Genomic DNA, 17,023 nt, shown 5'->3' on the forward strand with positions numbered 1-17,023 from the left:
GAGTAACCAGCTCACGCAGCTTTGTAAACAGTAGAGCCGCAAGTTAAAACCTTGCCTGCCACCGCTAAGTCTGGGGCTGTTTCCACCACACCATACTGCCTTTTTTGGAGGGATTAAAAAAAAAATTCATTCCGTTCCTTCTGAGCCGGGGACATTGCTTTCTGCCCAAAGCTGGAATGGGATCGAGGGTTGTGGATGGATGTTGAATGTAATGGGTTTATTAGTGTTGGAAAGAGACTCTGAGACCCAGATGAGCCCTGGGCTGAGCTCGGGACCTGGCTCCTCGCCCCCCACACTTGTGCTCTTATTAATAACACAGCACTCTGGTGCCTCTGGGCCCTGAGTTGTGAAGCCACATGTGTTTCTCCAAGCCATTTGCTTTATTTATTTTTAATTTTTCTTATGGGATAGCCACAGGGCATGAGGACTGCTCTCTTTTTTAAAGCACGTTCAAAAAAAATTTTTTTTAAACCAATACATGTAATGATTCTAAAAAAAAACCCAGGCTGTTCATGAAAGCAAGCAGTTCACTGTGCCCTGCCCTCCTACTAGAAGCCCCACCTGGAAAGGGGCCATGGCCTACTCTTTCAGCTGTTTCTTCAGACCTTTGAGGAGGGTGGTTTAGGGTCTGTGAGGTCCATGTGAATGCCTTTAAAGGTGCAGACACCTGCTTGCTTTCTTCTACTTTGTCCTTATTCTCCTTATATATTGGGCTTCCCAGCTCACAGATGGGAACATTGAGGCCCAAGCACACGGGGTCCTGCCTTCCATCCCACATCTCAGGCCAGTGGCAGGGTGAGCTCATGCAAGGATGGAAGGTCAGGAATGCTTCCTGCACCCTGACCTTCCTATGCCCCCGAGTGGGTCTCCTCTTCCATCCTGCTGGCATGGTGCCTCTCCCTTGGGGGGCACCCCTTGCCCTTATGACACATGACCCTGAGCCCCGGGGTCCCAGGAAAACAGCACTGGCAAAGGAGGGGGTCAAAGGTCAGGGCTAGTCAATGTGGAATAACAGCTCTGGGCGGACACCCAAATCCTGCAGTTCCTTGTTTGATCTTAAGGAAGTTGTCCAACGTCAGCCGCGGCTCAGCGGCTGGGGTGGGAGCAGCAGCAGCCCCAGTGGTGCTCAGGCAGGCAGAGCCCCCTCCCCACCCCCCGACTTGCAGGGGAGGCCACTGGTGGGAGATAATGGATTTCTTAAAGAACATTTTGGTGAGTGGCCCCAGGCTGTGGAGGAATGCCCGCCCAGGCCCTGCTGCCTGTAGTGGGGTTGGAGGGGGCGGGGGAGGGGCCAGAGTCCCTTCTCCTGTTGCCTGGCAGGGAGCCCCTGGTGGCTCTTGGCCTACTATGGGGCATAGAAGCCACCTGTCACTCAGGGGAAGGAGGAACAAAGATCAGGGACGGAGTTGGGGACCAGGGCCTTTCCTCCCTGGCCTGGAGATCTGAGATGGGGTCCTGGCATGGAACTGGGCAGAGCTCACCTCTTTGTAACTGACAGCTTCTTGGCGCTGTGCCAGACCCGGAGGGGACCCACAGCTAGCCGCAGGCTGTGTTGCAGGTGGGGGTGCCCAGGTGAGGGAGGGCGGGAGGGAGGAGGGACTCTGGAGCTGGGCTTCCACCTGGCCGTGGACACTTGGAGCTGGCCAGGCCTGCCCTGGAGGTCCAGCCGTCTGTCCCCTTTGCACTGCAGTGCTCCACATGGCCTTGGCAGGGGCTCTGCGTCCTGTCCCAGAGCCTCAGAGCTGTGCAGTTAGTGTGTACTTGGGAGTGGTGTGTGTGTGTGTGTGTGTGATGTTCCTGGCTAGCCTGGAGAGTCAAGGTCCTTTCCTGCCAAGCCAGGTTGTTCTTGGAGATTCTGATCCCCTAGTTCAGCTGTGCCAGGCCCTTTGTGCCCTCCTAGGGAACATGGGAGGGCCTAGATTGACTGGGCGAGGTCGGGACTCCTGGGCTCTTCGTCACTCACAGACCCATCTGCTGTAGGCCGAGGTGGGCTGTGTTCTTTCCTTTCTTCTCCCTCCTCGGCTGTGTTACCCTCCTTTCTCTAGGGGAATTGAGGGTGACAGTTTAGGGGTGAGTGTGGGCAGTGGTAGGACACTTATTTGGGGGTGGAGGTAAGGAGTCCCCCAAATCTTAGGCTGTGCCACTCCAGGACAGGGGGTGAGCCTGGTGACCCTGTTACTAAACAGAAATGGCCTGAACTGCCCCTGGGCCTTGGCAGGGGTGTGGAGTGGTATGTTGGAGGGTTTGAAGTTGGGTACCGATGTCATTTGCTTTATCTTTCAGAAAGACCATGTGGCTGTCAGATGGGGAGGGAGGCTGCTGTGTGGTCCTGATGAGGGACAGTGAGACATGCTGGAGGCAGGGTAGCTGCTGAGAAGTGCTCAGACTTGGGATGTGTTTTGGCAGTGGACTTGCAGGATTGGAGTTGGGGAGTGAGGGATAAAGAATCCAGTGATGGTGACTCTGGGGTTTAGTCCTGAGCGTCAGAATGGGTGGAGAAAAGTTTTAGAGCAAAAACATTAATGAGAGTTCTTTGGGGCCCTTGTGAAGTCAGAGATGCTGATGAGACATGCATGTGAGATGTGGAGATGGTAAACCCAGATAGATCTGGATTTGAATCTGGGTTCTGCCTTTTCTGAGTGTGTTTACTCTGGGCAAGTTGCTTAACCACTCAGACCCTCCTGCCCTCCCACCCCCTCCCTGGGCACTTATGAGGCTTACGTTGTGGCATTTGTGAAGTGCCTAAATCAGTGCCTGGTACGTCATGGGGGCCCAGTAGAGGATACCTTGGGGCTTCCTAAAACTTTCCTTATGTCATCCCATTTTCCAGCTCAGGGACATTCATGTCCAGGGTATAGTGTGGAACTTATGTCTTGTGGGCTGATTTGGCTCATAGATGTATTTTGTTTGGTCCACACAGAGATTTCTAAAGCTTTGAGTTGGTTATCAATGTATAAAAATTGGGAGAGTTCATATGCAAATTTGGATTTCTGGCTTTTTTTTTTTTAAGATTTTATTTATTTATTTGACAGAGAGAAAGAGAGAGCGAGCACAAGCAGGGGGAGCAGCAGAGGGAGAGGGAGAAGCAGCTCCCTGCTGAGCAGGGAGCCCGATGCAGGGCTCGACCCCAGGACCCTGGGATCATGACCTGAGCCGAAGGCAGATGCTTAACCCACTGAGCCACCCAGGCGCCCCTGGCTTATCTTAAAAAGTTGAAAACTCTTGTAACACTGAGCTTGCATTTCTGCTAGTAGCCTGGCTAGACACCAGCGGCAGCTGCACCTTTTGGAAGGGCATGCGCTCTGCAGCTCAGCATTGGTTCACTTTGTTGGTGTTGTTGAGATGAAATTTACAGAACAGAAAGTTAATAATTTTAAAGCGGACAGTTCAGTGCATTTAGTATGTTCACATTGTTGTGCAAGCACCACTTCTGTTTAGTTCTACCTTATTTTCATTACCCCCAAATGAAACCCCCTTAAGCAGTTACTCTCCATTCCTCCTCCCTCCAGCCCCAGACAAAACTAGTCTGCTTTCTGTTGCTCTGGATTTAATGATTCTGGAACTCTGGATATTTCAGAGACATGGAACCATACAGTATGTGACCTTTTGTATTCGGCATCTTTCACTTAGCATACATGTTTTTGAGGTTCGTTCACCTTGTAGCATGTGTCGATGCTTCATTCTTTTTGGTGACGAACGATATTCCATTGTGTGGAGACACTACAGTTTGTTCATCCGTCTGTTGGTGGACACTGGGATCGTTTCCATTTTCTGGCAGGTGTGAATAATGCTGCTGCCGTTCACTGTATAAGTGAACAACTTTCGTGTGTAAGTATCTGTTGATTACCTGTTTTCAGTCCTTTTCGGTCTATAGCTGGCATGGAATTTCCGGGCCATATGGTAACACACTATATTTAACTTTCTTAAAAAAGACTTTATGTATTTGAGAGAGAGAGACAGAGAGAGCATGAGCAGGGGGAGAGGCAGAGGGAGAGAGAGAGAGAAGCAAACTCCCTGCTGTGGGACTCGATCCCAGGACCCTGTGATCATGACCTGAGCCGAAGGCAGATGCTTAACCGACTGAGCCACCCAGGTACCCCTATGTTTAACTTTTTGAGTAATCACCAAATTGTTTTCTACAGTGGCTGCACCATTTTATATTCCTACCAGCAGTGCATGAGCCTTCCAGTTTCTCTTTATGATCACCAACACCTGTTATTTTCTCTCTCTCTTTATTTTTCATTATAGCCAGCCAAGTAGGTGTGAAGTGGTATCTCACTGTGGTTTTGATCTGCACTTCCCAGTGACTAATGATGTTGAGAGTCTTTTTGTGTGATTATTGTCTACTTATATATCCTCTATGGAGAAATGTCTTTTCAAGTCCTTTGCCCACTTTTAAATTGGGTTGTTTGTCTTTTTGTTAAGTTATGAGTTTTTTATGTATTCTGGATACTAGGTTCTTATTAGATGCATGATCTGCAAATATTTTCTCCCATTCTATTCCAGTCTTTTGACTTCAGTGATAATATCCGTTGAAGGACAAAAGTTTTAAATTTTGATGAAGGCCAATTTACCTGTATTTTCTTTCTTTCTTTTATTTAAATGGTGTCATATCTAATAATCCATTGCCAAATCTAAAATCATGAATATTTTCCCTTATGTTTTCTTCTGAGAGTTTTACAGTTTTAGCTTTTAGGTTTAGATTGTTGCTTTATTTTGAGTTAGTTTTTGTTTATGGTATAAAGAGTAGGAGTCCAACTTCATTCTTTTGCATGTGGGTGTCCAGTATTTCCAGTACCATTTGTGAAAAGACTATTCTTTCCCCAGTGAGTGGTCATGGCACCCTTGTCCAAAGTCAGTTGGCCATAAATGTATGGGTTTCTCTCTGGACTCTAAATTCTATTCCCTTGCTCTGTGTGGCTATCCTATGTCAGTGCCACACTGCTTTAATCACTATAGCTTTGTAGTAAGTTTTGAGATTGGGAAGTGTGAGTCCTTGTTCAAGAATGTTTTGGCCAATGCTCATCAAGCAAAATAGAAAAAGGACCCAAATAAGTAAAATAAGAAATGAGAGAGGAGAAATAACAATTAACACCACAGAAATAGAAAGAATTATAAGAGCATGCTATGAAAAATTATGTGCCAGGGTGCCTGGGTTTGGTTTCCGCTCAGATCATGATCTTAGGGTCGTGAGATTGAGCCCCACGTTGGGCTTCACATTCAAAGTGGAGTCTGCTTGTCTCTCTCCCTGTGTTCCCTCCCCCCCACTCTCAGAGAGAGAGACAGAGTGAGCACGAGTGGGGGTAGGGGCAGAAGGAGAGGGAGATGCAGACTCCCTTCTGAGCAGGGAGCCCACTGCAGGGCTCGATTCCAGGATACCAGGATCATGACCTAAGCCGAAGGCAGACGCTTAACCAACTGAGCCGCCCAGGAGCCCCTAAATAAACAAAATATTGAAAAAAATTATATGCCAATAAACTGGACAACCTAGAAGAAATGGATAAATTCCTAGAAACATACAGTCTCCCAAAACTAAAGCAGGATGAGATGGAAAATATGAACAGACCAATTACAAGTAATGAAATCAAATCAGTAATCAAAAAACTCCCAAAAAATAAAAGTCCAGGACCAGATGGATTTACTGGTGAATTTCACCAAACATTTAAAGAGGAGTTAGTACCTATTCTTCTCAAACTATTTCAAAAAATAGAAGAGGAAGGAAAGCTTCCGAATATATTCTAGGAGGCCAGCATTACCCTGATACCAAAACCAGCCAAAGACAAGAAAACTATAGGCCAATATCCCCAATGAACATAGATACAGAAGTCCTCAACAAAATATTAGCCAACTGCATACAACAATACATTAAAAAGATAATTCACCACATTCAAGTGGGATTTATTCTGGAGATGCAAGGATAGTTAAGTATTCGCAAATAATGTAATATACCACATCAACAAAAAGAAGGATAAAAATCATATAGTCATTTCGGTAAAGGCAGAAAAAACATTTGGCAAAATTCAATATCCGTTCATGATAAAACCTCTCAAAAGTTGGGTTAGAGGGAACATACCTCAACATGATAAAGAAATATGGAAAATCCACAGCTGACATCATCCTCTGTGGTGAAAAACTGAGAGCTTTTCCTCTACGATCAGGAATAAGGCAAGGATGTCCACTCTTGGCACTTCTATTCAACATGGTAATGGAAGTCCTAGCCATAGCAATCAGACAATAAAAAGGTATAAGAGGCATCCAAATTGTTAAAGAAGTTAAACTGTCACTATTTGCAGATGACATGGTATGATACACAGAAAATCCTGAAGACTTGGGATGCCTGGGTGGCTCAGTCGGTTAAGCGTCTGCCTTCGGCTCAGGTCATGATCCCAGGGTCCTGGGATCGAGTCCTGCATAGGGCACCTTGCTCAGTGGGGAGCCTGCTTCTCCCTCTGTCTGCTGCTCCCCCTGCTTGTGCTCCCTCTCCCTGACAAAATCTTCAAAAAAAATCCTAAAGACTCCATCAAAAAACTATAAGAAGTAGTAAATGAATTCAGTAAGGTCACAGGATAAAAAGTTAATACTCAGAAATTGGTAGCATTTCTATACACTGATAACAAAGTAGCAGAAAGAGAAATTAAGAGAATAATTCCATTTACAGTTGAACCAAAATAATGAAATACCTAGGAATAAACTTAACCAAGGAGGTGAAAGACCTGTACTCGGAAAACTATAAAACATTGATGAAAGAAATTAAAGGTGACACAAACAAATGGAAAGATATTCCATGCTCACGGATTGGAAGAATTAATATTGTTAAAATGTACATATTACCCAAAGCAATCTACAGATTCAGTGCCATCCCTATCAAAATACCACATTTTTCACAAAACTAGAACAGATAATCCTAAAACTTGTGTGGAACCACAAAAGACCCTGAATAGCCAAAGCAATCTTGGAAAAGAAGAACAAAGCTGAAAGCATCACAGTTCCAGATTTCAAGATATACTACAAAGCTGTGGTAATCAAAACAATATGGTACTGGCACAAAAATAGACACATCAATGGAACAGAATAGAGAGCCCAAAAATAAACCCACACTTATATGGTCAATTAATCTATGACAAAGAAGGCAAGAATGTACAATAGGGAAAAGATAGTCTCTTCAATAAATGGTGCTGGGAAAACTGGACAGCTACATGTGGAAGAATGAAACTGGACCACTTTCTTTGACCATACACATAAATAAACTCAGAATGGATGAAAGGCCTAAGTGTGAGACCTGAAACCATAAAAATCCTAGAAGAGAACAGAGGGAGTAATTTCTCTGACATCAGCCATAGCAACATTTTTTTTAGACATGTCTCCTAAGACAAGGGAACAAAAGCAAAAATAAACTACTGGGACTATATCAAAATAAAAAAAACTTTTGCACAAGCAAAGGAAATCATCAACAAAACAGAAAGACAATTTACTGAATGGGAGAAGGTATTTGTAAATGATATATCTGATAAGGGATTAATATCCAAAAGAACTTGTATAACTCAATACGAAAAACAAACAAACAAACCCCAAAAAACCCCCACTCATAACCAACAATCTGATTAAAAAATGGGCAGAGGACCTGAATAGACATTTCTCCAGAGAAGACATACAGATAGCCAACCAGATACATGAAAAGATGCTCAACATCACTCATTATCAGGGAAATGCAGATTAAAACCATAATGAAATGTCACTTCACACCTGTCAGAATGGCTAAAATAAAAAACAAAAGAGCTAACAAGTGTTGGCAAGGATGTGGGGAAAAAGGAATCCTTGTATACTGTTGGTGTGAATGTAAATTGGTGCAGTCATTGTGGAAAACAGTATGGAAGTTCCTCAAAAAATTAAAAATAGAACGACCATATGATCCAGTAATTCCACTACTGGGTGTTTACCCAAAGAATACGATAACACTAATTTGAAAAGATATATGCACCCGTATGTTTATTGCGGCATTGTTTACAATAGCCAAGATATGAAAGTAGCATGTCTATTAATAGATAGATAAGGAAGATGCGGTATATATATATACACAGTGGATTATTCTGTAGCCATAAAAAGGATGCTATTGTGCCATTTGAGGCAACATGGGTGGACTTAAGACGGTATTATACTAAGTGAAATAAGTCAGAGAAGGACATACCATATGATTTCACTCATAAGTGGACTTTTTTTTTTTAAAGATTTTATTTTTATTTATTTTGACACAGAGAGAGAGAGACAGCAAGAGAGGGAACACAAGCAGGGGGAGTGGGGGACGGAAAAGCAGGCTTCCTGCAGAGCAGGGAGCCCGATGTGGGGCTCGATCCCAGGACCCTGGGATCATGACCTGAGCCGAAGGCAGACGCTTAACGACTGAGCCACCCAGGCACCCCTCATAAGTGGACTCTTAAAAAAAAAACCCAAATGAGGGGCGCCTGGTGGCTTAGTTGGTTAAGTGCCTGCTTTAGGCTCAGGTTATGATCCCGGGGTCCTGGGATTGAGCCCTGTGTTGCTGCTCAGCAGGGAGCCTGCTTCTCCTTCTCACCCCCCCTGTTTGCGTGCTCGCGTGTGCGCTCTCTCTCTCTCCCATAAAATCTTAAAAAAAAAAAAACCGCAAATGAATAAACCAAGAGCAGGATCAGACTTAGGAATACATAGAGCAAACTGATGGTTGCTATCAGTTTGGGAAGGGGGTTGGAGGATTGGGCGAAATGGGTGAAGGGGAGTGGGAGATACAGGCTTCCAGTTATGGAATGAGTAACTCATGGGAATAAAAGGTACAGCAAAAGGAATATAGTCAATGACTTGTAATAGTGATGTATCAGGACAGATGGTAGCTACACTTGGTGAATGTAGCAAAATGTATAAACTAGTCAAATCACTGTTGTACACCTGAAACTAATGTAACATTGGTGTGTCAGCTATACTCAAATTAAAAAAAGAAAAAAATGTTTTGGCTGAATGTTTTCCCTTGAGTTTCCAGATCCACTTTAGCATCAGCTTCTCAATTTCTACAAAGAATCCAGCTGGAATTCTAATAGGGGTTGCATTCTAGATTGCTTTGGATAGTATCGCCATCTTAATACTACATCTGCCGACTCATGAACAAGGGATGTCATACATTTTATTGAGGTCTTCTTTAATTTTTTTCATCACTGTTTTGTAGTTTTCAGTGTACAAGTGTTTTACCTTCTTGATTAAATTATACTAGATTTTAAAAAATGCTATGCAAATGGAATGGTTTTCTTAATTTTCTTTTTAGATTTTTCATTGTTCGTGTATATATATAGAAACAACTGATTTTTGTTTGTTGATCTTGTAGTCTGCAGTTTTACTGATGTCCTTTATTAGCTTTAGTAGTGTGTGTGTGTGTTTATGTGTGTGTGTATATTCTTTGGGTTTTCCTTTTTCTTTCCTTTTTAAAAAATATTTTATTTATTTATTAGAGAGAGAGTGAGAGAGAGGGAGCGCACAAGCAGGGGAGGGGCAGGGGAGAGAGAAGGAGAGAGAGAATCCCAAGCCGACTCCGCAGTGAGCACAGAGCCCAGCATGGAGCTTTATCTCACGACCCTGAGATCATGACCTGAGCTGAAATCAAGAGTTGGATGCTTAACGGACTGAACCACCCAGGTGCCCTTGGGTTTTTCTATATTGGCTCATGTCATCTGGAAATAGAGATAGTTTTATTTCTTCTTTTCCAATTTGGATGCCTTTTATTTCTTTCTCTTGCCTAATTGCTTTGGCTAGAATTTTCAGCACATTGAGTAGTAGTGGTGACAGTGAGTGTCCTTGTTTGGTTCCTGGTCTTATGGATATGCTTTCAGTATGCTTTCAGTGTCATTGAGAATGATTTGAGTTTTTTTAAAAAAGGCCTTTATCACTTTGAGGAAGTTCCTTTTTATTTTTATTTTTCTGAGTGTTTTTATTATTGGATTTTGTCAAGTGCTTTTCCTGATTTAGTTGGGATGATCATGTGGGTTTTTTTCCCCTTCATTCTATCAATATGATGTAGTACATTGATTTTCTAATGTTGAAACAACTTTGCATTCCTGGGATAAATCCTACCTGGTCACGGCTTATGGCCTGGTGCTCAATTTGGTTTGCTACTATTTTGTTGAGGATTTTTGCATCTGTATCCGTCAGGGATATTGGTCTGTAGTTCCCTTTCCTTGTAGTTTCTTTGTATGGTTTTGATGATGCTGGCCTTGTAGAATGAGTTGGGAAGTATTCCCTCCTCTTCTATATTCTGGAAGAGTTTATGAAGGATTGGTGGTAATTCTTACCAAAGTGCTTGACAGAATTTACCGTGATGCCTTCTGATCCTGGACTTTTCTTTGTTGGGAGATTTTTGATTTTTGAATCAATCTTTTTACTTATTGCTTCACTCCTATGTTACTTGCTTGGTATCTGTAGTCATTTGCATTTTCGAATCCTGTCTTAGAGATTTAAATAGAATTCTGCGTAATTTTAAGATGTCCTCTAAGAGCCCAGCCATCTTCCCATTATTCCTGACGCTGTTCCATCTCTGCTCTGGTCAGGTTGGTCCCTTTCACACACCACCTGCATTAAGTACAATTAATTCCACAGGTTAGTGAAATTCTCAGTGTGGTCCCTAGACCAGGAGTATCAGTATCACCTGGGAACTTGTTAGAAATGGAGATTCTCTGGCTAAGAATTAGAAACTCGGGGTGGGGGGTGGCTAGAAACCTGTTTTTCAACAAGCCGTCCAGGTGGTTCTGTTGAATCATCATTGCCATAGAAAATAAGGAGCCCTGTAGGCTCCTGGCCCAAGCTGACATAGTTGAAGTAGTCCAGACGCTAGCGGCAGAGGGGCTGTGCCCAGTGTGAGTTGGTGGGATTGGTGTCCAAAGAAGGGAAAGAGAAGCAAGAAGTAGGATGGGAGAGGAGAGGAAGAAGCCTTGCTTGGAACAGTCCCTGTATCTGGATGCAACTTACTGGAGGCGCCTGTTGGGGATAGGGTTGGCTGTCCAGGGTGAGGGGTGCAGTCTGTGGCCGAAGGCAACGCTTACTAGCAGGAACATTGGCCGGTGCAGCCCAGACTCCCAGGCCTGAGACTCAGCCTCCACTGCCTGCTTCATTCTCAGCTTGCTTGGCAGAGAAATCAGTCATTCAGCAGAGGTTTCTTGAGCATCTACTATGTGCCAGGCAATTCTGGGCCCAAAGACATAGCAGTGAACAAAATAGCCTGCCTGTGAGGACCTTTTGTTCTAGTTAACTACTCTTTGTCTTCTTGTGGGGAGCAGCCCCAACGTTTTCGGCAGGCCTCGGCAGCTAGGCTGGTGGCCCGCTGGCCCCCTCATCCTGCCTGCGCCATGGATAGGGACCTCCCAGCCAGCAGCGGAGTTAGGGCAGTGTGGCTTGCGCTGTGGTTAGACAGCCATGGGACGCGGGACGCATCGGTCTGGCTCCCAGTGAGGCGTGTGCTCTGGGTTCCTAGCTCTCCCAGCTTTCCCAAAAATCTCTTCACAGAACTGTCCCGGAATCCTTTTCTTCTGCAATGTCTTCCTTGCCTGTGGGGAAAAGAAGCTTGCTCTGGTTTCCTCCTCGCCCGGCACTGCCCAGGCCACATTGCCATCCCATTTTCCTGGGGCCTGTGCAGGGTGGAAAATACCTTATCCTCCATCCTTGTCTTATTTTAATGTTTTTGGTGGCTGTCGACACGCCTTTGCCCCTTTGTGTTCTAGATTCAGACAGGCGGGGGTAAGGAGAGAGTTGCTACTGTGCAGGAGCGTGTTCTGGGTTGGGTGCTGTGCCAGGCTGCGCAGACTGGCTCACGTTACGCCACCACAGCCCCACTGCAAGGCGCAGATGCTCAGACAACACCGTCCTGTGCTGGGAGCCGTGGGGGTGTGGCATCTCCTGGGCAGGGGGGATAGCAAGGCTGTTCACATGTAAACACATCCCATCTCTAGGAGGGGAGGAGGGGAGCTTCAGAGCTGATGGGCAGCAGGTGGGTGGCAGTGGGTGTCCCTCTCCAGATAGGGTCAGGGAAGAGGAGGGAGGGAGAGGGAACTTGCTGGCGGTGGGGGGGGGGTCTTCCAAGCTGAGATGGAACAAGAAGGAAAAAGCAGGTGGCCGCTTGTCTGCAGGGAAAGGCCACATCCAGGCGCAGAGCTGCTGAGGGCCAGAGGGAGGTGGGCCGCAGGGTGGTGGGATGGGAGGCGGTGGTCCTCCCCTCGCACACACCATGTTACTTCCTGGCTGTTATTTCATCGCTGGTCAGGGGGCCGGCCCTGGAGTGAACAAGGCAGGGCCGATTCTGCCTTCAGGTGAGGGAGTGAAGAGAGCTTGAGTAACGTGTCTCATGTCACACAGTGGGGCAGTAGCGGGCTGGCCACTTCCCAGACCTGGCTTTGACCACGGGATTCTCTTGCCTCCTGCATCCTTCTACTGGACACAAACGTCTGTAGCTCTCTGTGGCCTTACAGATTAAGCCTGGGTTCCTGGCATGTGGAGTCTCTCAGGCCTAGACCCCAGCCCCCCTTTCCAGTCTGAGCTTCAGGATGTTGACCCAGAGGCCTGTCTGCCAGGTTGATCCCACTCACTCACTCTTCATTGAGCACACATCATGCTTCTCCATCTTTCCACCTTTGTCCGCACTGTATCCATTGCCAGTGAGGCCTCTTCCTCGCCCCCTATCGAAGTGGTTTCTGTTTATCCTTTAAGGTCTAGTGAGATCCCACTCCCTGCAAGAAGCCTTCCTTGGTGTGGTGGTGTTAAAATGCGTCCACACATTTTTTGGTACCTCTCTCCTCAACAGGTGGAACCTGATTCCCCTCCCCTCATGTGTGGGCTGGTTGTGGACATCCGCTTCTAATGAAGAGGACAAAGGGGAAATGATGGTGTGCAATTTCACAGACAAGGTCATAAAATGTACTATACCTTTGTCTCTTGGCTCACTCACTCTGGGTGGGTCAGCTGCAGTATTTTGAGGACATTCGAACAGCCTATGGAGAGGTCCATGTGCTGAGGAATGGGGCCTTGTGAGTGTACCGTGTTGGAAGCAGGTGCCCCAGCCCCAATCAGGTCTTCGGACGATGCAGCCCCTGCTCCTATCCTTACAGCAACCACCTGAGAAGCCCTGAGCTAGAACCATACAACTAAGCCACTTCTGACTTCCTGAACCAAAGGAATTTCGAGTCACTAAGTTTTGGAGTGATTTGTTACACAGCAATAGAGAACTAACACACTTGACCTTCCAAGCCAGAAGTGCTTCTTGCCTCCTCTGACCACTGTGGCACTGGTCAGCTGTGACATAGGCCTGGGCAGCTTTGTCTCTTAAATAAGATCAAGTACCCTGGAAACTGGGGCCTTGCTTAGAACTTCCAGTGTCTAGCCCATGCCTTGCAGGTGCTTAATCATTTGGGGTTAACATGAAGCCGTACAAGGTCATTGTCTAAGAGCACACAGATTTTTTTTTCCACACAGAAGATTTTTTGATTGCCAGTCTGCATGGATAACAGAGTAAGCTGGAGATGGGGGTGATTCAGGAGGGCCTCAGACTGGAATCCACAGAGCCAAGGTTAGACCCGGAAATGAACTGGCCTGAATCCAGGGCCTTTCGTGGGCACCAAAGTCAGCGTACTTGTATCCCAGGACACCCTGTAATGAAGATGGGGAAGGGCCTGGAGCAGGGGTTGAGAGAAGCAAAGAAAGCGATGTCACAGCTTACACTTACGTATTGAAGTCTTTTTTTTTTATTTTTAAGATTTTATTTATTTATTTATCTAAGATTTTATTTATTTATTTGACAGAGAGAGACACAGCGAGAGAGGGAACATAAGCAGGGGGAGTGGGAGAGGGAGAAGCAGGCTTCCCGCCGAGCAGGGAGCCCGATGCGGGGCTCGATCCCAGGACCCCGGGATCATGACCTGAGCCAAAGGCAGACGCTTAACGACTGAGCCACCCAGGCACCCCTATGTGTTCAAGTCTTAAAAACTATTGCTGGGTAACCAATTACTCCAAAAATAATTTATAGTTGTTACAGAAAATAAATAAAATACTGAAAGGCAAAAAGGAAAAAAAAATTATCCTTAACCTATAACTTATTTTGGCATTTATCCTTCAAGTTATTATTTTTTTTTCTGGATGAGTGATGTGTGTATTAACATGCAGACCTATATATATCTGTATATGTACATATATATGTGTATATATATATTCTGTATCTGCATATCAGTATCTGTAAATATCACATAGGAGATACACACACACACAAACATGATTTTTATATTTAATTGAAAAAAATGGGATCACCTAAGCTCCATTTTTCTCACAGTGCATTGTGAATCTTTGTTTTGCATAATTAGCGTAGATCTCCTCTCATACTATTTTATTGTAGGGGCATAATCTCATGCATTATTTACTCTTTCTCTCACTGGTGGGTACTTTGGCTGTTTCTACTTTTTTTTTTCCTTTGAGATTTTATTTATTTGAGGGGGGTGGAGAGAGAGAGAGAGAGAACATGTGTATGTGCGCCCATGAGATAGGGGTGGGGCAGAGGGAGAGAGAGAAGCAGACTCCTTGCTGAGCAGGGAGCCCTGAGATCATGACCTGAGTGGAAGGCGGACTCTTAATTGAGCCCCCCAGGTGCCCCTGGCTGTTTCTACTTTTTTGCCTGTAAACAATGTTGCAACAAATATCATTGTATAGGTGCCCAAATATTGCATTAGTAATGGTAAATTTCTTAGAGTGGGTTTATTGGACCAAAATACGTGAACATTTTTTTTTTTTGGAAATTATTTATTTATTTGTCAGAGAGAGAGAGGGCACAGGCAGAGGGAGTGGCAGAGGGAGAGGGAGAAGCAGGCTCCCCGCTGAGCAGGGAGCCCAATGTGGGGCTCCATCCCAGGACCCCAGGATCAGGACCTGATCTGAAAACAAATGCTTAATGGACTGAGCCACCCAGGTGTCCCATATGTGAACATTTTTAAAGCTGTGGACACAGAGCACCAGATTGCCCTTCAGAAAGGTTGTACCAGGTTCACACTTACCTACAGTCCCTGTATCCTTAATGCCGTTATCCTTGCCAACCTCAGGTTTTCTTTTTAATCTTGGCCAATCTGACAGATGAAAGATGTTATCTTATTATCTTAATTTCTTTAATAACTAGGGAGGTTGGGCATGTGCCATGTCTTTTCTGTTCATTTTATTTTTCTCCTTTAGCAAATTGTTCACATCTCTTGCACATTTTACTGTTTCCCTTACAAAATGTATTTATTTGAAATTTAATTATGCAAGTCATGTAGGTCTGCATGCTTGTGAAGTAGGCCGTATGTGAAGCATAAACCCCCTTTACTTCTCCCACTCCCCCTTCTCAATATAATTGCTTTTTGACAGTGAGGCATATTCTTCCATATTATTTTCTAGGTATTTATATACATATAGGCAACCTTTGGTTTTGTTTTTATAAAAAATGGGATCATATTCTATGTGTTCTCCAATTTGCTCTCCCGCCCCTTAATGTATCTTGGAGAGTGTCTCAAGTAAGCAGTAACTCTGTTGCTTTCTTTTGAATGGCTGCATAGTTTATTTGAAACAGCTTTATAGAGATATAATTTATGTAGCAAGGTCACCAATTTAAAGTGTATAATTCAGTGGTTTTTCATATATTCACAGAATTGTGCAACCATCACAATTGAATTTAGAACATTTTCATCACCTCAGAAGGAAATTCTAGTACACCTGAAACTGATATAACATTGTATGTTTACTGGTATTAAAATGAAAAAAAAAAAAAAAAAGAACAAGAAATCCTGTACCCTTTTGCCATCATCCTCCAAATCTCCCATTTCCTTTAGCCCTAGGCAACCACAGATCTACTTTCCATCTCTATACATTTGCCTTTTCTGGGCATTTCACATAGATGGAATACATGGCCTTTTGTGTTCTGGCTTCTCGCACTTAGCATAATGTTTTCAAGGTTTATCCATGTTGTATGTAGCATGAATATATACATCGTTCTTTTTTATGGCTGAATACTGTTCCACTGTGTGGGTATGCCATAATTTGTTTGTTCATGAGTTGATGGACGTTTAGGTTGTTTCTACTTTTTGGATGTTATGAATATTACTGCTGTGAACGTTGGTGTGTGATTTTTTTTTTTTTTTTTTGTGGACATATGTTTTCACTTCTCTTGGGTTATATACCTTGGAGTGGAATTGCTGGGTCAAATGGTAGCTCTATGGTAAACTTTTTGAGGAACTGCCAAACTTATTTCCACAGTAGGTGCACCATTTTGCATTCTCATTAGCGGTGTGTGAGGGCTCCAATTTCTCCACATTCTCACCAGCACTGGCTCTTATTTCTGTTTGGTTATAGTTATTCTTGTGGGTGGAAAGTGTTTCTCAGTGTGGTTTTGATTGACATTTCCCAATGACTAATGATATTGAGCATCTTTGCATGTGCTTATATATTTGTATATATTCTTTGGAAAAATGTCTATTCAAATCCTTTGCTCATTTTTAAATTATCTTTTTATTGGGGCATCTGGGTGCCTCAGTTGGTAATCCTCCAATTCTTGGTTTTGGCTCAGGTCTTGATCTTGGGGTCCTGGGATCCAGCCCCGTGTTGGGCTCCCTGCTTAGCATGGAGTCTGCTTCTCTCTCTCTCCCTCTGCCCCTAGCCTCACTCATGTACACATTCACTCTCTAAAATAAAAAATCTTTAAAAAATTATCTTTTTATTGTTGAGTTGTAAGAATTCTTTATTCTAGATACAAGTCCCTTATCAGATATAGGATTTGCAAATATTTCTCCTATTCTATGAGGTTGTCTTTTTGCTTACTTGATAGTATCCATCGAAGCACAAAAGTTTTTAATTTTGGTGAAGTCTAATTTATTGGGTTTTTGTTGTTGTTGCTTATGCTTTGGGTGTCCTATATAAGAATCCATTGCCAAATACAATGTCACAAAGACTTACCCCTATGTTTTCTTTTTTTTTTTTGCCCCCTTTTTTTTTTTTTAAAAAGATTTTTATT

At 44.2% G+C, this 17,023-nt stretch overlaps 1 protein-coding gene across 5 annotated transcripts in view; it reads left to right on the forward strand.

Annotated features, from left to right (window-relative positions):
* Positions 1-17,023, forward strand: part of RAP1GAP2 (RAP1 GTPase activating protein 2) — a 172,485-nt gene that overhangs the window by 121,157 nt on the left and 34,305 nt on the right. The window contains exon 2 of one of the 5 annotated variants that reach the window (XM_081805544.1): positions 12,806-12,908. The exons of the other annotated variants lie outside the window; for them this stretch is intronic. Within the exon in view, the coding sequence (XP_081661670.1) occupies positions 12,882-12,908 (27 nt within the window). The 5' untranslated portion in view covers positions 12,806-12,881. The remainder of the gene's footprint in view (positions 1-12,805; positions 12,909-17,023) is intronic. 5 annotated transcript variants of the gene reach the window in all.

This window comes from Leptonychotes weddellii, chromosome 15 (assembly GCF_054177405.1).
Source record: "Leptonychotes weddellii isolate Sample4059 chromosome 15, ASM5417740v2, whole genome shotgun sequence".
NCBI lineage: Eukaryota > Metazoa > Chordata > Mammalia > Carnivora > Phocidae > Leptonychotes > Leptonychotes weddellii.